This window comes from Podarcis cretensis (genome assembly GCF_951804945.1).
Source record: "Podarcis cretensis genome assembly, chromosome: 14".
NCBI classification, from domain to species: domain Eukaryota; kingdom Metazoa; phylum Chordata; class Lepidosauria; order Squamata; family Lacertidae; genus Podarcis; species Podarcis cretensis.
The window spans coordinates 5427057-5453560 of NC_137183.1; the positions used below are offsets into that span (position 1 = coordinate 5427057).

The following is a 26504-nucleotide window of genomic DNA, read 5'->3' on the forward strand; positions in this document are numbered from 1 at the left end:
ACTTTATAACATATCAGCAGCAGCTACTTACCATCCTTTCTGTAGCAGTGTTCCAATTCAACTCTGTGCATGGCAGAAACATCTAAAACTTCAATAAGTCCAAGAGATCCATCCATACGACCTACAAGGAGTGATTCTGGAGCTTCTCCTGTCCATGTTGCAGCTGGTCCTTCTTCTGGCCATGCTAGAGCAGACACCCAATGTGGCTGAACATCCAAGAGTCCTTTTCCTCCTAAGAAAGTAACGTGCGCCTAATTTTTCTCTATATTTTAATACCCACTGATTTCCATAATCCCAAAAGATGAAAACACATCCAAGAGCAGCACTGTCACTTCTGTAGCATTCTCCCCAGCTAGGCACTGCCAAAGCACTCTGGCAATTTTAACCTGTGATTGTACAAGCTATCAGATAGCCCATTCAAAGGCTCTTTTACACAGCAGGAGGACAAACTTTGGTTTGCTGCTGGTTGAGGATGCTTGTGGCTAGAAATCCCAAAAGCTTCCCCCTGCAGGTTTCTTGAAGGTTTTCCCCACCCCACCCCGACGAGCCCAGCAGAAGTTCTAGCATGTTTCAACCCAAGTGTGAACCCATCTTCAGTTATTCTTTCTCTCAGCTGCTGTTCCAAGCAAAGGTTAATTTTAAAAACCACTGTTGCTTAAGAAGCAGCTGCTGCCAATCCCAGGTTTTTTTATAAGACTTCAAAATCTTAGATGTCTAAACATTCAAAAGTGCAAAGTGTAAAGTGGCCCATGGATGCTGGGGGCGTTTAAAATTATTTGGATTTTTAAATGAATGATACCTATTAATCATGCGCTAGGTACCTAAATTAATCAGAAAGCAAGTGGTACTACACACCTGGTATTATTGACCCACAAAGTACACAGGATTATTACTTTGCTTTTAAAGACAAACTACTCTTGCCACTATGTGATCAAGCAGGACCAGCCCTACCATTAGACAGAAGGAGGTGGTGGCTTTTATATTTATGATTGTATTTCTATTCTCAAGGAAGAGGTGCTTATGGGATTTCAGCCCTCAGGCACCATAATAACTTGTTCAGCTTTGAGTAATATGCACCTTTGTTTTATTCCATTTGCTGTTCCACTCTGGCAGAAAAATGTATCAGGCCAGTTCTATAATCAAGTTACATTCTACCCCACCACAATGAGGCTGGCTCCTTCTGATGACAGGTATGCAACATTCAACTGCATGTGGCTCATACCATTAACTTGCCATATGTTCACCATCTTCTCCAGAGCTCCAGCCAGGTACTTGCCACTGACACTCCAACAGGCGAGTGATAAGCTAGGATCACTAGGTGACCCCAAGTTCTCCTCTTCGTCCCCTTCCCTGAAATATAATTTTAGCTTTCAGTTAGAGGAACGTAGAAGGTAAAGCATATTTGAAACAAGTCAGTTTCTCAAACAGATAGCTCTATGTAAGCCATACAATTAAGTTGCTCTCAATCATTGGTCCAGCTTTGATCATACCTTAACAGCAAAATCATTTGGAAAGGGTATAAATGAAGCTCCACTCCAGACACTATTATTCTTGCAAAACTTAAACCCATCTATTGTAAAAGCTACAGCAGGGATAATAAACTTATAGTTTAGGGACAATAAACTTGTACATATTTTGTCAGGCTGCAGCTCCCATCATACCTGACCACTGGTTATGTTGCTTGGGACTATTTTTCTAGCAAAAGAGGTGCTGGAACTCACCATGAATGCCTCCCTTGTTCTCTTAGAATGGCAATGCAGCCCACCTGGAAGTTGCCAGAACCCACCTGAGAGGTGCCAGAACTGAGTTCCAGTGAGCTCCAGCTGAAAAAAGCCCTGGTTGGGACTGGTGGGAATGCCCTATCACCTGCCTATGGGCTATTTTATGGCATGGTAGGGTATTCAATAAATCCTAAGGCAAGTACGGTCATCACTTCCCAAACTGAGATATAAATACTGTTCTAAGCTTGCATCCTGTTATTAAGGCTCCAGGAGCTTCAGTCTGTGATAAAGCCAAGCCAGTTTCCCTGTTTTACAATCACTCTTGCATAGGGACCCTCATGCACGGTCACTGTGACTATTACACTGTTTCCTGTAGCTAGCAGCAGCTTTCCCAAGAAACACAGCTTCACTGAGGCTCCTTTGCAACACTTGGACATGATGTAAGATATGCGTACTTTTCTAAGCTGTTACACATTGATCGCCTTACATCCTGCAGCACCCACATCCAATTCTTAACATAGCTAAAAAGAATAAAAATGGGATGTCAATGCTTTAATCAGTACAAACTTTCTGACAGTAAGAACTGTTCAACAGTGGAACAGACTCCCATGAAAAGTAGTGGACTCTCCTTCTTTGGAGGTTTTTAAGCAGAGGTTGGATGGCCACCTCTTATGTATGATCCCTGCATTGCACTAGATGACCATCAGGGTCCCTTCCAACACTACAATTCTATGGTTCTATGCGCGACTCAACACCTTAGTCTCTAGGCAGTGTACAGTATGGCTTAAAAATACAATAAAAATAAAATCAGTTAAGACTAGCCATAAAATAAAAATAAAATAAAATAAATAAAATAAAATTATCTTCAGTAGGCACTGTTAAGTTCCACAGGGAGGAGTGCTATCTGAACTCAGCTGGGAGGGAGCTTTACTGAGCTGGGCCCACAATATTGGTTACACTGTCCCTTGTGGATATGAGCTGTGCATCCAAGCTATGAGTGATCAGGCAGAGATATGAGCAGTCCTTAAGGTATCCTGGACCAAGGACTTTGTAAATACATTTCTGTAAGTGCAGGGGAGAAGCTGGTTGCAAGGAATATCCCATACCTTTGGGAATCAGAAGGCAAACTTGAATGCATCTGAACAAGGCTGTTTGTCATGGTTACAATGTATATAAGCATTACAGGAAATCAAAGCAAAATGGCTGCCATTAAAAGAACACACACAACTCATGTTTAGCAAGCAATAGTATTAATATAGATTAATAAAATGGGATAGAGGAAATGAAGTTGCATTAAGCATGTAGAAAATTGAATTTACAAAACATGCGTTTGAATAGGCCCTTGATAACTCTCCCAGCTAATATTTTACCTACAAAGCTGGCACATTAAGCTGACTGAATCTCAAATCTCAAAGGATCACTTACAATTTGTTGAACACACATGTTTGTTGCAATGAGTACTGCTTCTTCGTAACATTCCACACCCGAATTGTTCCATCATTGCCACTTGTTGCTAATAGCCCTTTTTTGTTGCACCACACACATGTCATTACCTACAGCAAACAACAATAATTGTGAAGTTACAAGGCAAGCATTTAAACATTTGTACGTCAAAATACAAGTAACATGCAATTCTCTAATGCAGCCTTTGTCAGCCTCCAGATGTTTCAGACTACAACTCCCATCAGCCCCCAGCCAGCAATGGCCATATGATGCTGGGGCCAATGGGAGCTCCGCTGTACCAATCTACAGCTGTGCCATGAGAACAAGTCCCATGCTTACTGCACAAGACAGTGGTTTAACAAGCACCTCTTGGAGAAATGCCATTTAAAAAACAGTGATGTAGATATTGTGAAAGGATTATTACCCTGTTCTGGTGAGCCTCCAGCTTGATGAAGGAGCATTTGCGCAGATCCCCACCCATATCTGCAAGGGTCTGTGGGCTGGTTTGATTATCTCGATCTTGAGCTGCAAGAGTTCGGACAAGCTGCTGAGCAGCCCACTGCCTATGTTGCGAGGACAACCTTGAAGAAAGGCAGCAAGCTGCTAGTGCATTAGCCAGCTCCAGAGGGCCTACAGTAGAAGGATCATAGGAAGGATGGGCATACAAATGGGCAATTATACCTGCTTAGACAAAACAATGAGATGATGTCCGGATGAGTGACAAGAACAGATAAGGTTGAACATTATTACCCACAAAACAAGAATGGAAGGAGGACCCAGCCCACACATCTGAAATCTCCAAGGAGCTGAAAAAAACTCAAGTTTTCATGTATCCCCCCTCCTTCACTCAGCACAAAACTGGTATGCCTTCTCCACCTGTTTCCCCAAGAACGTTGCTAGAGCGCATTCAACACCATACACACTCCCCTTTAAAACATTTCTCTTAGTATGTTAGAGCACAGAGTGCTCAACACCATGTTGAATTGCAATGGCAATTTTGCACTGGAAGAGACCTGCTTAACCAGGCCCAAGGCGTTTCTAGTCCAATATCCCCTTTCCCACAATGACCATTCTTATGGGCAGCCTACAAGCAGGCTATGAAGACAATAAACTTTCTCCTTCCAGTGTTGTCCCCCCACAAGGTATACAGAGGCATGGAAGCAATACACAAGCATCGTGACTAGCAACCATTGATAGCCTTCTCCTCCCTGAATTTGTCGAAACCACTTTTAAAGCCATCCAAGCTGCATCGCTACAGCTTGAGGATGCAAATTCCACAGTTTAACTGTGCACTTTTGAAGAAGGAATTCCTTCTGCCTGTCCTGGATTCTAACAGTATGAGAATCTAAATTTTCCTAAACTGAAAATCCCCCAACATAACCTTCCCTCATAGGAGAGTTGTTCCAATCCCCAACCATTTTGGTTGCCACTCCATGGCTGTATAATATCCCTTTTGAGATGCAATGACCAGATTTGCAGGACCCAAATACAGCCAGTGCAGGTGCAACACTGCCAATTGCTTAAGGTGCCCCTGCCATTTTTTGGAGACCCCCACCACTGCAGCACAACAGCTCACTCCACTTAATAGGGTCCTCCGCCCTTTATGGGAATTTTCCAAGAGGCAGGGTTCTATGGTGAGTAATTTGGGAAGGCAGGTTTTAGTTATGCATGCTTAACTCTGGGTCCAACTAACTGATTTTTAAAGTTTTAGAAAATAAATCCATAGCCATTTTACCACTCATTTCAATAGGTCAAGAATGTTTCATTTCATGTGGCTGTAGCTTACTTTTCCTTCCAAAAAGGAAAGGCAAAGCAGCCAACAACAACAGAGGAAAGCAAATGCCATAATACAAAAACCAAAAAATATTCTCAACCTTTGTCTACCCATGAAACGGTGAGAAACACTAGTGAGCTCTCATTTCTGGCGCCTGTACTTAAACTGATGCCCTGTTAAGAATAAATACCTTTCTTTTCAACTTCTGTTTTATCATAATTTGGCCTCAGTTTGGCCCCCTTGTCTGCCAACAAGGCTACTAACGCTTGAGTCACAATAAAGTTGGGTGATGTTACAAGCTTATTCTCTTCTGCTATTCCTCGCAGAAAGCTTGGCAGGAATTTTCGTTGCACTGGATCATCCACTGTAGTCAAATTGACACCAGTTGCTGCGGAAATCAAGTTCTAAAAAACGAGAAATGAACAAAACACTGTAACAACTAATATAAGTATTTTAAATTATACACATCATTTCAACTGTACAGATTTTTTCAAATAAACGCCTAAAAGGTAGATATAATTCTAGTTATTAAGCTGCGTCTATTAAGGAGATGCTATTGCTACATATTAGGCCAAAGGCCATTAACAGTGTTAATTTAGGGACAAAGTGGGGGGGGGGAGTATTTACATGTCAGCATTCACATGCAACAAGTCAGACCTGGTTTACCTGCAATGAGTAGTGTGTTGATACATGTTGCCTGATCACATTGCTGGTGGTTGTTCATCAGTGGTTAGGAAGAAACCAACCATAGCCCTTGCTTTAGATACAGTGGGAAAACAAGGCTTCCAGGTGTGTTTATCCCACTCACAGCAGAGCAGGAGTAATGTGGAAGCAATCAGGCAGAATGCACCACTACAAGGCCTGTTCCAGATAAACCACAATTAGCCAGTAAGTCTTACTGTTATGTGTGAATACAGCAATGGATTGCTCTTCCATGTTTATCTTCGGAGGAGAACTAGACTGGATGAACTTTCAAAGTTAAGAGAAGTGACCTCAAATGTTTTTGTTTTTTTTTTTGGGGGGGGGGACTAAGCCCTGTGCCACATGCTCTCAAGCCATATACTTCACTGTCACAGAAAGCAAGATTGTTCATTACCTTATTGGTTCCAGAGTTTAAAGGTATTATGGACTTTGTGATTCAAATAATGTTCAATTTAAAAGTAGTCACTCTGCAATGCATAAGCACACCATGCTCCTTTTATACCAGATGCCCATTTTCAAAATTCTCATTTTGTCTGGTTATGAGGTTATTGTTAAGTATGTTAGTTATCTAACATACTGCATGTTAGTTATCACTATTAATGTGACATAATGGTTAGTCCATGTACATTGCCAAGTAGAGCACACTGCATGAAAACTAAGCCAACTTGCTCAAAGTTTTATAACAACAGCACTCAATGCCAAAGTCAGAGGAGCGGGAGAAACTGGGTATGGTAATATACCAAAAGAGGATTACTCACTTCTACGCCTTGCACCAAATCTCCTAAACCCCATTTCCCTTGGAAATACGCAATATTTCAGATATTTTCTTTTTTAAAAAGCAATTGTTATATGTCATTTCTTGGGATAACTTCAGCAATAATAGATTTAGTACCAGAAAATAAAAACCCAGAGCAGAAGGATGGTTGATCCTACCTGGGTACACAGTTGAACCAGCAGTTTTGCAGCACTTGGGGTATTTGAAGCTAAACAACCAACAGCTGTGCTCAGATAGGCCAAGCAGGAAATGGGCTTGCTCATTTTGCTATGCACTCCTCGAGATCTCTCGGAGGAACCGGATACAGTACAGGGACTTGTGGAGAGGCCTGCTCTCCCTGCTGCAGCCAGGCACATCAGTCGGACCAAGGTTCGGATATCGGTTAAACCCAAAGACTCAAGCCCAGCTGCAAGACTGCAACTAGACCCACTGTTGAGGGAAAAAAGGTAAGTTTTTTCTGCCTACTGACACCCCACACAAACACAGCATTCACATTTCAAGGCATCTATTATACATTGCAGTGGTCATAAAAAACCCCAAAGGACTGCAGCTCAGTGGTAGAGAATCAACCTACAGGTTGGGCTAGAAATGTTCCCTGCCTCAAACCCTGGAGAGCTGCTGCTTGTCAGGGTACACAATATTGAGCGAGTTGATTTGACACAGTACAAAGCAGCCCCTATGTCCCTAAACCAAGTATAGGATAAAGAGTACAGGTTACTGTTTCTCTGTCAAGGAGAATATTAAGTCAGTCCTCAGAAAGTCAGTGTCAGAGCAGCATACCATCATTATGTCTGCACTCAGGACCAGGGAAAAGGAAGGAAAGGACACTGGCAATCTACATCTGTTTGCTGTGGATGCAGGAGAACATGAGCCCTAGAAGTGGGAGGTGCCTCCTAGTAGCCCTGCCCCCTGGTCAAATTTTCCTTTGTTTCAATAGACTGTGAATGGAGAGTGTCCCCACATTTGGACCACTGGATAGAGCAATATGAGGGGTAGCCAATGTGGCACTTTCAATATGTTTTGGAGAACAACTCTCATCAGCCCCAGTCAGCTTGGCAAATTGTCAGGGATAATAGGAGTTATAGTTCACAACATTTGGGTGGTACCATGCTAGGTATCCCTGAGGCATGGAGAGATTGCCAGTGTTCAGAATTTTTTCTTGTTAGTAAAGAAAAGGAATTATCTAGAGGGGGAAAACTTGCTTTGAAATTAACACGTGGCTACTTTGGAAAGCTTGCACCAAGATGGGAATTGGCCCTACTCTCCTTGTGTTATGTAGCAGATTTTTTTATCATATTCAAAAGTTGCTTAGTTTCTATTTTGCTTTGGATTTTGTCTCAGATAACACCACAAACTAACAATCACAGGGTCATTGTTCAAATCAGGTCCTCTAGAGCTTGACAAACCTGACAGAAAGGAGTGAGAGGGCTCTCATGACCATTGTTCTTGCCAAGAGGACTTGAGCTGCCGCCGTCACCCTTCTTAAAGCCATAACACGGTCGTGTGGATTTACCAGAGCAGCAGCTTGTTCTCCCAGAGTAATTCTGCCAGAAGAACTTTTTTCTATGGAGCCATGGCAACCTTGAATTCAAGGAGTGACAAGAAAAGGAAGCATTGCAGCATGTGCAAATTTATACCCAAATAATTCTATGTTTTGCAAGTCACCTTGAACATTTTAAATAAAAAGTTAACTCATCAATGTTTAAATGTTTTTTAAAAGTGACGGCAGTTGCAAGTGTGAATTCAGAAGGTTAACCTGCACTTTCCCCAAGGACTCGAGTGACAGAAACTGCACAAAATAAACACAATGGGTCATCTCTCATGCTGAAGTTAATGCTGGGCAGTTCAAAACCCTCTCTCACTCCCGTTTCCATCTACCTCACCTCAACTGATGAGAGCACTGCACTGATATCTGTATATCATTCATCATCCCACTGACTACAGTTGGAAACAAAACGGTGGACTAAGTGGTCCTTTGGTTCAAGCCAGCATTGTTCTTGCACGGAAGGGGTAGCTGAATAACTCCACTCACTGAGTCAACAACATACCTATGATTTCTTCAGAGGATGTCCCTTACATCATCTTATGTACCAAAAAAAGCCCTTCTGCTTTTACTCAACCCTACTCTCATGCTTTTCTTTCCCAATACCACATTCCTTGCAGCTCCTTAAAGGGGGGAGGGAGATGGAAATAAGTGGTTTTGAAGTTTTCCTAGCTTTTGATAACACAGGAGAAAGCTATGAAAAAAACATCTATTCCAAAGTAATAGTACCACCACCTAAAAACAGATGAAGCCAATTAATTTGGCTGCAATTTCAGTGAGTATGTTCAGGATAATGACCAAGAAAAAACAGTGCAAGGCAATTATTTCTCTATGTAAAGTTTACCTATTTGCATCAGTGTTTCCTCCATACTATTGGTGGCTGTGACCATGGCAACTGAGGCTCCCAGTGGATCACTATCCGGGAACTGAACAGGCTCAGGTACAATACGACGATCATTCAACCCAAGGGGTCCAGCCAACAGTTCAAATTCCTCTTCACCCGTCAGCTTTTCATCCTCGTCAACATCCAACATGTCCCAGTCTTCTAGCATGAGAGAAGTAAATTGCAGTTAGGTATACTATTTTAAAGCAAAACTTGAACTATGCACTGGTGTCATCTGAAAAGACCTACATAAAGAAGTACCTTCATAGACACTGTCTTGCTTGCCTATCAGGTCGGGTGCCTGTCCTTTATATCTGCACCAAAAAGAGAACACAACAATCTGCTGTTAAATCGAACACCCCATCTTTTTCTTTTTTTAAAGTATTGTAGTCTTTTCTTGATTTTCTTCTTGTTGTTGTTTTTTGTAAAAGGCTTTGAGTGTTTTCTCTTTCAAAAAAATCAAGTGATTAATAACTTTTCTGAACTAAATGAATAAATAATATTAAGAAAGGGGTGAGGAACATGTGGCCTTCCAGGTGTTGTTGGCTAGCTGGGGCTGATGGGAGCTGGTCAACATCTGGAAGGTCAGAGGCTCCCAACCCCAGGTTTGTGAAATTATAGCTAACTTGTCTGGGAAGAAACAATCATTTTGATGAAATATAGATTCCTCTTCAAATTTTCAACAGTCTTATCAAAGATGCACCACAATATCTTGAGATGCACTCCAGAATCTTCTGACACTACCAGTTCCAAGTTCCAAGAAATAGCTGGGCCAAAGAACTGAGAGTCTGTATGTGATTTTGTGTCAGGCATTGAAACCCAAACTCTGTATAAAGCATCAGATTGAAATGCTGATTTTGAAAACATTATCTTAACAGTGTAATATTTGATTTCATAAATTATTTTAAAATGTGACAATTTTATTCTTCTCCCTCATGCAAAGAAGTTACACAGGACTTCATCAGCAGCCCACATTTGAAAGTCTGGAACAAACAGGACTGCCAATAAGTTTTGATGCTTGTGTATTTCTAACCTTCCTCCATATGGAGGCACCCTTATATCAAGTCAAACCACTGGCCCCACCTAGCTGAATAGTCTCTACTTCTGGACAGAAAATTCATGGCCCTTCAGATGTTTTGGACTCCAGTTCTGATCATTCCAGACCATCAGCCATGCTGACTGGGGCTGAAGGGGTCTGGAGTCCAAAAATATTTCTCCATCTCTGCTCTAGCAAGGGTTAGATGCTATCTCCTCCAGATGTTGCCGGATTACAACTTCCATCATTCTCCATTGTGCTGACTGGGGCTGATGGGAGTTTGAGTCCAACAACAATCCTAATCTAATTGGCAGAAGCTATCCAAGGTCTTAGACAATTTGTAAACAATATTGGACTATTAGTCAGTGTAGACCAATACAGTCTACTGACTGGCAGCGGCTTTTGAAGATCTCACACTAGGGTTGCTGGGGATTGGACCCAGCACCTTTGCCATTCAGAGGATATGCTCTGCTTCTGAGCTGTACCCTTCTAATGATGTCAGGGGGACCCTGTGACAGGGGTTAGGATGAGACTTGACCTGCCCAAGGCTACCCAATGGAGCTTTCTGGCCATGCAAGGATTTTAAACCAAGCTTTTAGTATCCAACCCAACACTCTAGTTACTGTACCATATTGGCTTATGAAGTTCAGCTCTTTTATGATAAGTGCTTCCTTTTTCCTTTCCTTCCTTTCTTTTTTCCAGCAAAGGGCATCACAGGCTACACAGTCTTTGGTACCTTTCCGAGGAAGATGTCTTAGACTTGCTCTTCAAGGTCAAGTATTTTTCTCGGCAGCTGCCACACAAGAGGTAATAGGGATTCCCACTTCCACATTCGCCACCAAACCATCCATCCACATAGGAGCCATTGCTGCGGTAGCCCTGCCGGTTTGCACTCCGCCCACAGCCAGGGTGGTTTCTTTTCATGTGTTGATTGAAGCTGACAACGCTGGATTCACACAACTCACATACTACCACTTCTTCTCTGTCTTCAGATTCGCAAACATGCTGCACAGTGTAATCACACAGTTATAATCATGTACACACAGAAAAATCTAGTATTTCTATTGTATTTTAATGGACTGTCATAACCACAGCTGACTCAGCAGTTCTCAGTTGCAGCTTATTATGGAAGCAATAAAAAAAAACCTGGAAATACAGTGGATTGTCATAGGTCAACCTTTGCATAGGTGCTTTGGATTACAACTCCAATAAGTCCCAGCCAGGATGGCCAATAGTCAGGGATGATGGAAGTTGTGGACCAAAAAAGCTAGAGGGCACTAGGCTGGCAAAGGCAGCTGTAGGTGAACAACTTCAAATATATTAAAGTTAGCAGTTCATACTTTATTGGCAGCCTAATGGCATGAACCTTTCTTTGACAGGGTGAAAGAAAAATTCATGCCAAAAGTTCAGTCAAAGTCTAAAAATCAAGTCTAATTTTCTGCCTATAAACCCCAAGTTTCTTGAGTTGCTTAATTCACATGCTCTGCATACTTTGTAAAGCTGTGCAAATAGGTTTTACAAACTGGTTTGCTTTCAGTTTCTTTTATGAGGAACTCTTAAGGAAAAAGTGGGGGGAGAAAACAGGACGGCTTGCTGGTTTTATTGAACAAACAGGAAAAATACTTTTTTTCTCTAGCTTTTGCAATTGAAAGGAAAAGCCTAAAGTAAGAACTGCTCAATACATTTAGGCAAAAAGAGGATGTAGATGGTGGTAGAATTCTGGACTGTACCACTACAACTGCAGGGTCATATTTCTGGGGGAAGGGTGGTCCATAAAAAGCTTCCTTCACTTAGTAAATTAACTCACAAGGAAGAAAAGTTTAGCATCTTTCTTCCTGATGAACTAATTTACTATAAGCATAGAGCGTTCAAATACCTGAGGCCAGCTCCCTGAAATTTGAGGCAGCCTAGTTTGCCACCTCATTCCGTTTAATGTGCAGATTGGCTCAAAGGCCTCATCATTCTACAGACACTACTGCACTATTTACTTTTCCTTGAAAGTGATCAGAGAGCACCAGAACAGAGAAAGTCGGACCTACTAGTCCATCTAGCTCAGTATTGTCTACACTGACTGGCAGTGGCTCTTTAAGGATTCAGGCAGGAGGTCTCTTCCCACCCCACCTGGATATGTCAAGGATTGAACCTGGGACCTTCTGCATGCAAAGCAAGTGTTCTACCACTGAGCTAAAGCCCAATAAATTTGGGTGCATTTGTTAGATCCTAATTCAAAATAAGGCCAATTATGTCTTCACTACTCAACCATAGCACTGGACATCTTTAAGAGTCTAAAGCCTATAGTTTTCAGCACCTTCAGCAAGATGCTAAGTCAAAGACACCTGCTTACTTGAAGAGGCAGCAAAACATATATAAACACTGCTGTGAAAACATCAAAGCGCACAATGATCATCTCAATCTGAGAAGCACTTTAAGCAGCAACTGTTGCATCGAAACTATACAGGATATTGTAACTAGAAGCAATTTAGCATATTCCCAAAGCATTAAACAAGGTACAATCTTCAATGAATTTCTCTCACACTGGAGAGCTCTTGCATAACCGTCATTCTGTTCAAAATAAAAGTTCTACAACAGCCTTCCCCAATGCTGGCCTCCAGTTGTTAAGAGTAACCACGCTGGATGAGTTCAGGGGGAGCTGTAGTCCAAACCACCTGGAGCATACCAGGTTGGATAATTATTATATTTTTTTTTAAAGAAATGTACTGTTCCAATGTAGATAATTCCAGCTGATGTTTGGGGCTGCTCTTTGAGGCTGATTTTTGGCCGTGTTTGGATGACTTCAAGCCCCAATTTGTCCCAGCCATGACTTCACCCGCCCCACAGCTGACATCAAACATGACATCAGGTGTGGGGTAGGTGTGCATGGCCAAACTGGCCTGCCTGGGGGCAGGGGTGCTACTTGGGCCTATAGGCCAGAGTTTTCCTACCCCTGATTTAGGGGAATATTAGCCACTCATCACCTCTGATGAATGAAATCATGCAACTGTCTAAAAAACTTTTTTACAGCTTGCCTGTTTTTCCTTTAAAATGTCAAGCGACTTAATTAGCAGAAAAGACAGCTGGCAAATGGGAAAGCAGTCAAAGTAAAGAGAAACTGTTTCACATGAAATGTACCAATGAGAACTACATGACGATATTCACTTGTGCTGTTAAGAGCCTGGAACCATCCAAATAAGGGTTAGCAGCAATAATGTTAATAAAACAATTGCTTAAGTAATGCATAATGTTATTTCATTTCCTAGAAAGCAAGTAATAAGCAAAGCAGCCCCAGCTGCAATCACACACACCCAGGTAGGCCAATCCAATACCTCCGGGATCCACATTCCTAGAATGTCATTATCACTGGCAAGATCCTGCCCAAACATGGCTTCCATGGCTTCATCATCCAAGTCAATTTCTAACTCCTCATCCAAGTTGAAGTCATACAACGCTCCAGGGTCTTGTGGCAAGGAGATCCCTTCTCTCCGGCTCTGATTCCTGTGCGCCTGTACAGAGCGGTACAATCCCGCTTAAATCAGAGAGAGAGAAAACAAGCACACAGTTTGTTTTGCGGGTTAGTAGTAGCAGTACATGCTAGCTATGGTCAAAGCTGCAACTTAGCAAAATGGGTGCTGTGATGGATAAGGACACTTAAACTGCAGGACCTCTTAGATGTCATTCACATTTCAAAGTAAGACACACTGTGCTACTCTCATTCACTGGCCAACACCAGCACCACCAGGCCCCAAAGAATAGATGTCATTCATTTACATGGGGAAGCAGGGGCAAATATAAGGACTATACTTGGTCCCCTGACTCCAAAAGCAGGGCTTCCTTCCCTAGCCCCAACAGTTTGGGTTGATGGCACCTCAATTTACATTGTCACACGAAACTTATCAGCCACAAAAATCTTCATCATTTCTACGTAAGTCCCACTCTGGGTTCTGTTTCTTAACCACACCATTCTGACAAGATTAGAAACTGCTCTATTATACACACACATATGAAAATGTTAACATACACACTGACACATACAAGGCTAGCAGAACACATTTAAAGTTCTGTGCTACAGAGTACATGCCCTCTTCAGCAGGGATGAAAAGGGTGTTGAAAAATATTTTCAAACACCTACCAGCACGGGCTAGCAGCGTCCGAGCAGCTAAGTCAAATTTGTGCCTCCTGGTCACTGCTGATCGACCCCTTGAGGTGGGTCCACTTCCAGATGCTGCATTTTCTACGTGTTCCATACTATCATGGCTGAAATGTACAAATAGTTTAGAAATATTGAAATGTGTCAAGTATTCATTAACATTAATCCAGATTGGACATCGGACCAAGAAGGGGGTAATGTTTATATTGCCTAAGCGCTTGTTGTAGATAGCCTAACTCTCATAAAGCATAGAGGCCTTGATTTCTACTAAATTAGGTCCCAATCGCCAGTTATTTGCTCCATTGTAGTACTGCTCTAACTAGAACTGGAGAAATGTATAGCTCTGCTTTTATTTCTAACTTCTGAATGTATAACTCATAATACGCTCAGTCACTTTTGCGTAACCACAGATTAGGGTCTTTATTTAGATCAGGAATGTGAATGCATTAGTTCTTCTACTGTGAAAATTGATCTCCATAAGCTTTCTTTCTTGTAATAAACAACTTGGTGTGATTATGTTTGTGGAGAGTAAGTATAAGTTAGGCACATGTTAGAACAGCATTTGATTGATCTCTCTCTCTCAAGCGACAGGTTTCTGGGGTTCTTATGTAGGGAAGAGACATATAATGCCTTTTGTGTCTTGCTTCTTAAGACAGATTTTTCAGAAAATATTTGAGAACAGAAGAGCCCTGCTGAGCTAGTCAGCACTCTATTTCTCACAGCAGTCAACAAGCCTGAGCTGGCTGTGGCTGACGAGGCTTGTAGTTCCAAACAGCAGGAGAAACCTGATTGGGCAACACTGCTCTGAACTATTGGTTAACAGACTTGGCCTCCATGGGTTTCTCTAATCCCATCTAAGATAGACTGATTTTAAAAAACTAATGCATATTTTAAAAATAACCATATTGCATATTTTAATAGTAAACATGGATGAGAGCCAACAAACTGAAGCTCAATCTAGATAAGACTGAGGCACTGTTAGTGGGTGGTTCCCTAGACCAGATGGCTGGGAAGTTGCCTGCTCTTGAAGGAGTGGGTCCTTTGCTGTCACTTGAGGCTCAGGCGGCCTCAGTGGTGCAGAGTGTGTTCTATCAGCTTTGGCTGGTGGCCTAGCTGCACCCCTATCTGGACAGGGATAGCCTAACTTTTGTTGTCTATGGTCTGGTATCCTCTAGGTTAGATTACTGCAATGCGTTATATGTAGGGGTGCCTCTGAAGACAGTTCAGAAATGGCAGCTGGTGCAGAATTCGGCGGCTAGGCTGCTCACCGGGGCAACATGGTTTGAGCATATTACACCAATCCTGGGCTGAGTGCACTGGCTGCCAAATAGTTTCTGGGCCCAATTCAAAGTGCTGGTATTGACATATAAAGCCTTAAGCAGCTCAGGATTGCAATACCTCAAGGACCACCTCTCTCCATATGAACCTACCTGGACCCTGAGATCATCCTCTGAAGCACTTCTTCCTGTGCCTGCTCCATGAGAGGTCTGGAAGGTGGCAGCATGAGAATGGGCTTTTCTTGCTCCCCCCAGGGAGATTTGGCTGGCGGTTTTATTATACATCTTTAGGCACTAGGTGAAAATGTTCTTTAACCAGGCCTTTGGCTGATTGACGTCTGATGCCCTTTTAAATGTGTTGTGGGAGGGACAATTATTGGTTTGCTTTTGTTCTATTTTTTATTATGTAATTTTAAGTTGTCAGTCACCCTGAGATCTATGGATAAAGGGTGGTATACAAAATGAATGAATGAATGAAATAGATTTGCGCTGGGGAGTACCATTGTGTGGAAAACTAATACTTACAATCCCATTAAGGCTTGAAACCTGAAGAAACCAACATTTTACCTTTCGCTAAAACCTTCCTCCATTTCAGTGGCATCAGCTGAAGGGATGTCACCGGGAGACTGCAAGTAACACTGATCGCTTGACTTCCCGCTGCCCCCAGAAACTACAGTGCCATGGAGGGAATCGGCTGTTTCTTCTGACTGAGGGTCTTCGTCTTCCTCATTCCCAGGATGCTCTATCATCCACATTGCTAAGACTGTAATGTTTTGAGCATCTGCTTCTCCTCTTGCACCTAAGAAAGAAAAATCTTATGAAATGACACCCAATTATGAAAACAGGAATGCCCTGTTAGAAATGGATATGAATTCCAAAAGTTCATGACAGAAACTCTTTCCAAAGTTTTGTTACATGCAGCTTGATAGCTGACACAACAGCCAACATCCAGAGCATCTTGCCTTCACCTCTTTTAAAGGGCAGTCCCTCCTCCTTACAACTGCAGAGAAAAGCTTGAGTGTGCTTGGAACTCCGAAGAAACCAAGAACTTTTGGTGGGTGGTTGTTCAGGACCTTCTACTATTTGACCCTGGGCTCTTATTCCTTGAGCAACTTCAAGGGAGTGCTTGTCCCCATTACACTTTACAGACTAATATCTGACCACAAAGAGAAAACCCTTTAATGAAAAAGAAAGCTATGACACTTCAGAGCCTAACTGGCTTGTTACTTGTGCTCGCTCTCACACATGCGCTCTCTCTCCCCCTGACAAAGTGCATATTCCTTGACAGCAGAAGGATTACCTGTGGCTTCCATTGCTTTCGCAATCTGCCGTAGGGAGAAGCCCATTTCTAACAAGGGCACAGCAATAGCTGGTGGAGGAGGGGAAGTTGAAAGGCGGCTGCTTGGGTCCGACAAAGCTGTGGATTGTGGGAAAAGAGCAAATGGCAAATCAGCACCATCTCCTTCATAATTCATCCTGCAACTTAGTCAGTCAGGCTACAAAAGCTCAAATTCATTTATTTTGGCTGCATTTCCCCAAACACATACATATTTGTATGCATTTTTCCCTAATATGCTTAGTCTTGTATATAATTGTACAAAGTACAGTTACATCTTTTTGTTACTACAAAAAGGGGGGGGAGTAGTAATATCTTCCACGTATCTGCCAATGAATGTTTTAGTATTAAGAGGTTAAACCATTAGCATTCCCTGGCATTGATGCCTTGACCAGCTGAGGGCACACACAAATTTCAGTACGGATATGAAAAGGACAAAATTGAGTTGCAATATATATATAAACCTTACTAAGGCAATGGACGAAACCTACCTGTCCGATTGGCAGGTCTTGCAGACTGAGAATCAGGAGAGGTCAGTGATTGTCTCCTGCCTACTTCATCAGAAGGAGATGTTGGCAAAGAGGATATGGGAGGCGTTTGTGCACGTCTTGTTGGGAGTACAGTAGTAGTTGGGTAACTGGAGAACATTTGCCTTTTAAAAATATATAAATAAAAAAGGTAAAGCAATGGATAGCAGTGCAAGGCATACCAACAAACAAGATAAATACCTGTATTTCTAATATTACATGGTGATAGCTGTAACCCACCAATGGGATGTGTATGGATGTCAGCAAAAGTAGGGCCCATTCCTCACCATCTCTCCTTCCTGAACAAGCCTCCTTCAAATTTAAAAGGAGACTTGAAAACAGCCTGAGGGTTCAATGGGCACAAACTATTTTGTGAGTGCTGACAACCCAACTCAACACTATTATGTCTGGCACCATTAGTCAGCAAGTAAAAAACACAGAGTTTTATTGTTGAAAGTAGGAAGGGAACAGCCTTTTATAAAAAGATATATTGCTTCTTGCTACTCTAGTTAAACAATTTGCAAACATTTTCAGAAAATGAAATCTATTTTTTGGAGAAAACTCATCAAGATACAAAATGATTACAAACTTGGCTGGATTGTTTATGAGAAGCAAGATCAGAAGTCAATCCATACCTAAGAAGACTAAGAGGCAAAACACCAGGGGACTCAGAGGCAGGCACAGTTTCGGTATCAGTCACCGGAGTGGTGGCAGTTGTTGTATCTTCTAGAGAGCTGCTCATGAAAGAGGTCGTACTAGAGGCTGAAGGACTCGTCGTCACAGGTGTCTGGGCCTGCTGAGCTTGGTCGTTTTCTTCTGTTTGCTGGTCCACTTCTGCAGAACAATTTAATGTTTTTCCATGTCATTTAGCTTTTAAAATTTTCATTTATGACTTGCTCCCTATAAAGCACCTTGAAGCAATTTCACAATACAACAGACACATACTCAAAACAATGGCATTTACAAAAAGTTTAAAATATTGTGTACATTAAAAAAATCAAATCTAGTACAGACACTGATTGGAATAAAAATATGGCTATACAGATACGCTTATTTTTACAGGCAACTACAGCACACCTGGGACTTAATACACGTGGGCCTCCTGAAGGCATCTTCTTAGCAAATATAGGAAATAGGCCACTTTGCCTACTCCTACAGAACTCTCCTTACATTCTTATATGTGGTTCTAAAGTTTTGATTGTTGAATGGTATTTATTCTGTTAGAACATGCCATATTACAAGGAATGATCCCTTCAGACCTAAACCTTATGGAGCACCCTTCCTCCTAATATATGCGCTGGTGCCATCATTATTCATCATTCTGCACTAATTAAAGACATGCTTATTTGTCCAAGCTTTCAGAGGGGGGCAGCTGAAAACAAATTGACTTTTTTTTGGGGGGGGGGTTGTACATTGATATTGTACACTTTTATTTTAAATTGTTTTTATGTGAATTATATTGCTGTAACCTGCCCTAGGATCATGAGCTGATGAAGAGGGGTCTAGGAACCAAAATAATAAATAAACAGTAAATGATAATCAAGCATTCCAGCAGTAGCCAGAAAGGTATCCTTGGGACACTCCAAAGCAGAATGTGAAGCCAACTGCCACTGTGCCCCCTGCCAACTCCCCATATGCTCTAGCACAATGACAGACAAATGCTCCTCAACTGGAGACATGAGTGCTGAAAGGACAACTGCAACCTTAGCTCAGAACACAGACCAGGGGGATTCTTTGGCCCAGCCTTTCATTCACTGATGGGTTATGTGGAGACAGAAACATCTCCAGTCCATCACTGGAGAAGCCTGAAGACAGCAGACATGTGAAAGGCCTTCAGGGAAAAACAATGATTCAGGGCAGAACAAAATAGAACAATACTGTGAGTACAGGAGATAATTGCTGGATGGGAGGTGAGTACTTTTCCATATCCTAAACACATTTTCACAAGTCGTTCTCCCCCCCCCCCCCACACACACCATGCATCAAAACCAGACCAGCTTGGGGGGCGGGGAATTCGCAGAAGGCATTAAGTACCTTCCCTTCTGCCATTTCTAGAGGAATACTGCCTATGACGACTGGCAGCAGCTCTCTAGAATTTCAGGTAGGGGTCTTTCCCAGCCTCCCCCTGGAGATGCCAGGGGCTGAACCTGGGACACTCTGCATGCAAAAGCAAATGGCTTTACCACTGAGCTACAACATTTCCCCAAGTGGTTGCAACCACTTTTACCCAGACATCTAGTTCCACCCACATACCTTATGTTGAAACTGCTACTCAAGACTGGTAGCAGTTCTCCCAAATTCTCAGGCAAACAGATGTCTTTCACAGGTCCACTACCCAAGCTCCTTATAAGTGGTGATGCCATGGGCTGACCATGGGGTTTTCTGAATGTAAAACATATGCCCTTGCACAATAGGAACCACCCTCTACCACATAAAATTAAATTCAAATAACCAAAGAACTTTGTGATGCACAGGTAAAAGGAGGAAATGTCGTATGATTATTTGTGCAAGCACACTCAAATCATGCTATGGCAGTTCACACTATTGTGAAAAAAACTGATGCTCATGTAGAAGAGCAGAGATCAAGGGAAGAAACTAGGGAGGGCCACAGGAGGTGCTTTGTCTCCACAAATCTTTGTGATGTGATGTGATCCTACTACTCCTAAGTAGTAGGAGCAAAGAGTGAAGTCATTGTTTGCAGACACCTCCTGCAGGCTAGCCAGAGTATAAAGAGTAACTGCTATGTTGCACTAACTAGAAGAATTTTAGAAAGCTGTCATTTAATGCAACAGCCAAGCTTATGGTTTTTTTAAAAAATGACTCCTTAGTTTTCTTTAATTAAGCTAAAGGACATGGAAAGTGAATGAACAAGGTAAGGTTATTGGTCAGCATGATAACAGCTACCTTTTGTTATGGCAGAGACCAACAAGACAGACTGACTAACGCAAAGCAAAGCAAATGGCTAGGGCGCTGCACACCAACTGCTGTTCTTGTACCAGTGTAGCACCACAATACACAATATCACACTGGCTCTGCAGGAACAACATAACAGTATTGCTGGCTTTTCACAGGCACAAATATTAGGAAAAGGGTATCCAGCTACCAGCGTAATTGTGTTCAAATTAGCATCTATACACTTGCATAATTAAAGTGTACCTTGCTTAATTTTGCTGCCACACTGGTCCTCCAACAGCCCGTGAACCACTAATTTGTAGATCATTGCTTGTGCCCGTTCCAAATCAGCCAGTCCTAGTGCCCTCTTGATAGGTGAGCGCATGACTGCCCGTTTCACCATATGGCGCATCAAGAACTGCAAGGCAGCACGCATTTCCACATCTTCGTGAACAATGGGCGAACTCGCACAATCAGAATTATGGCCACTCTCTGCCAGGACCTTTGGTATCAGTAACAATTCAGCATATTTACTACAACTAAGGAGAGTGCTAAGCGATTTCATAGCACCAAGGTAAAGATAAGACAACTGCACTGCTCTGATTTCTGATTGTACAGCATCATGATTCTTGGAGGCATGTTCATGAGTCTTCCTTTTGCCTTCGGCATTTGGATGCTGGCTCTCCACACCCAAGGAAACAGATTCTAAGGAAAACGAAGCAATTTCATTTTCGGATTTTGAACTTGTAGCTCCATGGCCTTTGATCTCCTCAGTGCTTGGCACCGACCGAGCATCTGATCCAGAGTCACCTTCTGTTCTCTGGTCAACATCTCCTTTGTCTTCTGCATCATGCTTGTGTTTCTTCTCATGTCGCTTGACGCTTTGTTTCCCCATGTCTTCATGGATGCCAGTCAGGAAGGTGAGGTCCAGCAACACAGTGGCTGTCAGTCCACGGAATCTTGCAACATCAAAAGGCAGCGGTTCGCAAGGTTCCAGATTATACAATGGCGTGTCACTAGGCGACCAAAAAGTTGGGAAGCTTTAATAAAGATCAGAATGACACAGGAAGAAGCAAGTGAGGGATAGACAGGAGGAAAGCACGGGAAATAATGTAGGCAAAATAAGACATAAAATATATTTAATCAAAATCTAAATGAATTGACAGTCTAAAAAAGTAAATGTAAACCGGGGGTGGGGGGTGGGAGGGAATGAGGGTTATGATCAGATAATGGGGAGAGATGATACTCAGTGCAGAAGGTAACAAAAAATGAGTGTGCTGTTTCAAACAAAACAGTTCATTCCAAATACCCAACAAAGGTAATCATAAAATACTGAGGGAGTTTTTGCTATATTAGACACGTTTGTTTTGGAAAATGTTTCCTAATGGATGAAAGCACCCTGGGATCTCAACTGGGTTCTGGCACTAAGTAGGGAGGTGACATGCCCCCTTAGATATTTTCACAAAATAAAAATGCAAAACAAATACTTAGCAGCACTTTAAAGAGTTAAAAAAAACCCTATTCTGGCAGAGGTTTCTGAGGGCTCACAGAATATGCCACAAGAGATGTGTTACTCTCTAAGGTGCCACAAGGCACTTGATACCATCGTTCAGACATTACTTAGCTTATAGTCCAAATGTCATAAGTAACACTCCCTAATGTTGAAAGCAATGGCCTCAAAACCCACAGTAGCAAAAGGTTACAAGAAATTTATTTCCAGATTGAGCTGTCTGATATTTAACTAGCTACTAGTATTAGCAACTACTATCTCACATTTTAAAAGTCAGGAACATTTCCTAAGCACTAACAACTGGCCCCTTGTCTAACACCAATACTGAAAACACTGTACCTGATTGTAATCTCAGCTTCGTCCCATTGCACCTTGGCAGACGTACTGCCTTCTTTGACCACTCCAAGCAAGGTGGCATGCCGCCCAGTTTGCCTGTGAACACAGCGGCCTCCAACTCTAAGTCCAGCATCCACTCCGCCAATCACTGCCAGGACTGGCCACACCTCCACACACAAGGTCTTCAGCTGGAGCTCTGAGAGATCTGCCAGCCCATGCCGACTGCCATGTCTGCCTTTCTCCTCCTCCTTGCTCTCCTTCTCCTCTCGTGCTTCATTCTCCTCTCGGCTTTGAACAGAGCGGCTTTTCTTCAGTTTCTGACCTGCCTCTTTAAGGCATGCTTTGAGCTTGTGCAGCCGCTCCATCATTTTCTTATTGATGCAATGTGTCCACCGGTCTGTTCGATGGAGGATGCGGATAAGCTGAATTGTGGCCTCTGCAAGCACGGCAGCAACAGGGCTGCAAATGGGGTCTCCTGGCAGCAAATCCCTCGGGGTGCCACGCATCTGCATGTCACAGATTTTTACCTATGCACACAGACACACAAGGAAATTCACTGAGCTGGATTCTCAGGTTTTTGGTAAAATTTATTTGCAAATTAGAAATCTTCTAAACGAATCAGAAAGGGTTTATTTTTTGTAATTTTCACCAGTATTGCAGGTCTGCTACAAAACAGACTTCTATGAGCTTTTGCGAGAGTTGCAGCAATGAGGAAGAGTTTACCCAACTATATCGACAAGCACATGAGTCAATTTTTGACATCTCAGTGATTCTTCCATGCTGTTACAGATGATTTCAAAATATAGAAATATTTACAAACACGTAACAAATTATTTAATTTTATATCCTGCCTTCTTTCATCATGGAAACCAAGGCAGAATGCATATGGTTTCCAAGCACTGACCAGACCCAGATCTGCTTAGCTTCAGCAAAGGCCTTCAGACCATACCCTGGGACATTTAAGTTTTGGAAGCCGGTTATGAAGGTGTGTTTCTCTGTAGACGTCAATTCTCATTTTCCATCATGTCCCAGCACTCTGTCTTAGTAGAAGTGGAGCAGAGTGCAGGAGCATTGAGAAAGCTCTGTGGACACAACCTTCCCCCTAATTTGCTATTCCTGCCTATGTTGGACTTGCGAGTGCTCTCAGCTCAGCAAGGACAGTAAGACAAGTTGAGAGATGTCAGGACTGCCCAGGCTTTTTATTTTCCCTGACCTGCCAAACTTGCTGTATCCAAATGCTTACAGGAGTGAGGAAGAGAGAAGGAAGGGGCTAGAACAAGCTTGGCTGAGGGTGTTGGGGGGGGGTGTTGTCTTCTTGCATGCAAAGGAATCCCTGATTCAGCCCTGGCAAAAGAATTTCAGATAGCAGGGCTGAAAAAGACCTCTGCCTGATACTCTGAAGAACATCTATAAGTAGCAACATAAAATACTGATTAAATAGACCAATTCCATATAAACATGTATGTATGTACGCACGCACGCACGCGCATGCACACACAGGCACAGCTAAAAATGCTCAATTTATTCCACATATTATACTCATAGGCCCTTACCAAAACAGCATATTAACCTTCACCACTATTGCTAAATATCCAGCTTACCTTTTCTCCAGGATTACTGCTATAAAACATCACACATGGGTATAATTCTGCAGCATCCACATCTTCAAAAGCCAGCTTTGGTTCCTGGGGGGAGGGGGGGAGATAGCAGACAGCAAACTGATTATGTCAGTCACCAATTTTGCAAGGAGCACTTCCTTACTGATTACCATCAGGTCATGCTTCATTTAGCATCAATTTAAAAGTTTAGATAAGCCTTCCCCAACCTGGTGACCTCCAGCTGTTTTGAACACCATCACCTATCAAGCTCAGCTTGATGCTGGGGCTGATGCGAGTTTTGATCTACGACATCTGGAGAGCACTAAGTTGCCAAAGGCTGGTTTACACTATCACTGATGAAGAACGTGGTCTGTTCAGTTGTGGCACCTACACTATAGAATTTCTGTTCCCCCGAGGTCAAGTTGACACACTCCCTACCCTTCCTTTCAAAATTTAGAAAGATTTGTTTCATTGTGCCCTTTCATTTGATTTCAGTTCAGAAATTTAGAACTTTGTGGTAGTTTGTTTTGTCTGCTGTACTGCTTTTTTGTAACTGCTGATTGAATGTTGTTTTACTGTTGTGAACTGCTTTGAAAACCATTACAGGTTAAAAATTTTTAACAGTATACAAAGATCATAAATAAGCAACAGAAGATTCATACTTCTCCATTTTTTCCAAAGGAGATAGTTCTCGCTTCCATATCCAACACACATGTTATGAAGTCCCCTTGGGTAAAACTGGTCAGTGTCAGCGTCTGCTCCCCATTATGGTAGAGATTGCCACTATATGCTCGGTACAGCCACATGTCTGAGGTAGTGCGATGGTTAAAATCGTGAACTGGCCAACGAGACACTCCAACACATGTTCCTTCATTGCCTCGATTTTCCTTCACGATATAGAACTAGAAGGTGAAGAAAAACCATCAACGCCCATAGGCTACTTAAAACATCACAAAGCACAAAGACATAAAAGTAATGGGGATTTGAACAGTCATTTCAACCCTCAAATTAATCACTATTGAACTGCAAAGGGGAGGGGAGAGGCTCAGTAGACCCATGGACATCCAATAGGCTATCTTGTCAAGGTGTACTTAGCAATTATTTAAAAATTTTGGGGGATAAAATATTATGAAGAAAAATGAAGTATTCCACAGAATGATGGAAACAAAAGGATTGTTGATTTAAGATCATTGTTAGGTGGAGCTTCTGATTATTTCTCTCCCCCCCCCCAAAAAAAATATCAGATTTGACATATGATTTAGGTTTATATCTGGCAGAATATCCCATAAAATTTCAGAGTGTCTCGTGAGCATCTCTCTTCCCCATACAGTTTACCTGGCCTCACAAGTCTTTGCAGAAAGATATAAAATCTAGTGCAGGCAAAAGTATGCCACTGATCTGTACTGCTCAACCCACAGGCTTAGAGAAGCCCAGCAAATCATGAACAAGACCTAAAAATTGTGGACTCTGGAAGTCCAGCTTGCAAGGGTCAGAAATCCTGTGCAAATCTAGGGAACAAATTTAGGCAACCTGAAAAAAATGCCATTAGAACTAGAGTTCAAATACATTCCCTCTATTTTGAGCAGTACAGTTTGTGGGTTAAGGACACAATGGGTTTATCTATACACCTTGCTTCATCTCTATTTTTAAACTTTGCTTTCTACATACCTTCCACTGGTAACACCCAGAAGTGACTCCAGTGGATGCTAATCCATATCCCTTTCCGCCACTCCCATGAGTTAAGATCTGACCATTCTCTACTAAGCAGCACTGAGCCTTCTCAGGGTCAAACGATACTTCCTGTATAGGGAGATTTTCATCTTCTTCTTCAGATTCACCCTGTTTCTTTCAAAAACAGAATATAAACACCTCACATTGTGGTCAATTAAACAGATTGGGGGGGGGGAGCATAATCTAGCAGTAAAAAAAATAATTAAGGGATAAAAGATGTTTAAAAATACAAAATACCTTCTTCAAAAATAACATAGATACAAACACTCCAATATTAAAAACTTGATAAACCAAATCCCATATGAGACTGTAGCGGACTCACCCCACTAACTGCCCCCAATTAAATGTAGCAGGCCCACCGCACAGTACGCCAACAAATTTCTTCCATTTACCGCAGGCTATCTTGGGGGGGGGGCTTGTGTGAGGGAAACTTTGTTTCAGGGAGTCTCAGGCAGGAGTTGATCAAACAAGGAAAGTTTTATTTACAAAAAGAGATTGGTGAAACAAAGCTGGGTTAGGAAGAAGTTAACTTTTACTTAAACTAAATATAAAGATGTCACAGGCTTAAATAAAGTAGTATATGCACATCTTTTCTTAAACTTCAGTTGCTAAATATCGGTCGCTGCACTTCAGGTAGATGTTCCAGTTTCTAGAATAGGTGGTGAAATGCTTAACTCAGTTTCTCTTGTTCCTTTACTTAGTTATGACAGGTGTTTCAGTTAAATACTTCGGACACGGCACAGCTTCCTTCACGGCTTAATGCTCTTTACCCCCTCTCTTAGCAATCCCACTTCTGAGGTATAAGAGACTTTGGGATCCCCTCTTAGCTGGCTTGGGAGTCTTCTTTTCCTAGAAGAGCTCTCCTCGCCTGACGGGAAGGAGACGCAGGGGGTCTGTAGTCCCACAGCTTCTCCCTCCCCTGCTCAGACTCAGCCCTCCAGGCAACTCCTGTCTCCTCACACGGTCCTCATCTCTTCAGTATGAGGCTCCTTCCTCTAGCTACAGATATTCTCCGCAGAGCAGATGCTAAACTCACATTTGAACCCACTCTCTTGGACAAACCCATTCCTAATCCCTTTCTCCCATCTCAAACCAAGCTAAACCCTGTCTCGCTCCAGCTCTTTCCCTTCTCTATCCCTGTCTCAAGGCTTCCTCAGAAGCTGCTCCTTTTATGTGCCCCCCCCATTCTGCTCCCCCCCCCGTGGCCAGCTGACTTTGTAGCCAATCAGAGAGAGGCTCCAACCCCCTGGTGGAACTCCGAGGGACTGCATCACCA

The 26504-nt window shown here is 42.4% G+C and overlaps 1 protein-coding gene across 17 annotated transcripts in view; it reads right to left on the reverse strand.

Moving 5' to 3' along the window:
• Positions 1–26504, reverse strand: part of HERC1 (HECT and RLD domain containing E3 ubiquitin protein ligase family member 1) — a 107490-nt gene that overhangs the window by 26429 nt on the left and 54557 nt on the right. For 4 of the 17 annotated variants that reach the window (XM_079953080.1, XM_079953069.1, XM_079953077.1 and 1 more), the window contains 21 exons: positions 25166–25342; positions 24160–24399; positions 23501–23584; positions 21903–22426; positions 20318–21093; positions 17797–17995; positions 17126–17286; positions 16599–16715; positions 15866–16097; positions 14004–14128; positions 13180–13400; positions 10614–10882; positions 9091–9155; positions 8803–9000; positions 7822–7996; positions 6574–6844; positions 5129–5342; positions 3589–3848; positions 3147–3274; positions 1223–1350; positions 32–232 (listed from right to left, as the gene is read on the reverse strand). In XM_079953080.1, the coding sequence (XP_079809206.1) occupies positions 32–232; positions 1223–1350; positions 3147–3274; positions 3589–3848; positions 5129–5342; positions 6574–6844; positions 7822–7996; positions 8803–9000; positions 9091–9155; positions 10614–10882; positions 13180–13400; positions 14004–14128; positions 15866–16097; positions 16599–16715; positions 17126–17286; positions 17797–17995; positions 20318–21093; positions 21903–22426; positions 23501–23584; positions 24160–24399; positions 25166–25342 (4765 nt within the window). Of the gene's footprint in view, positions 1–31; positions 233–1222; positions 1351–3146; positions 3275–3588; positions 3849–5128; positions 5343–6573; positions 6845–7821; positions 7997–8802; positions 9004–9090; positions 9156–10613; positions 10883–13179; positions 13401–14003; positions 14129–15865; positions 16098–16598; positions 16716–17125; positions 17287–17796; positions 17996–20317; positions 21094–21902; positions 22427–23500; positions 23585–24159; positions 24400–25165; positions 25343–26504 lie in introns of all 17 variants that reach the window. The other 13 variants (XM_079953070.1, XM_079953081.1, XM_079953076.1 and 10 more) reach the window with 8 other exon arrangements.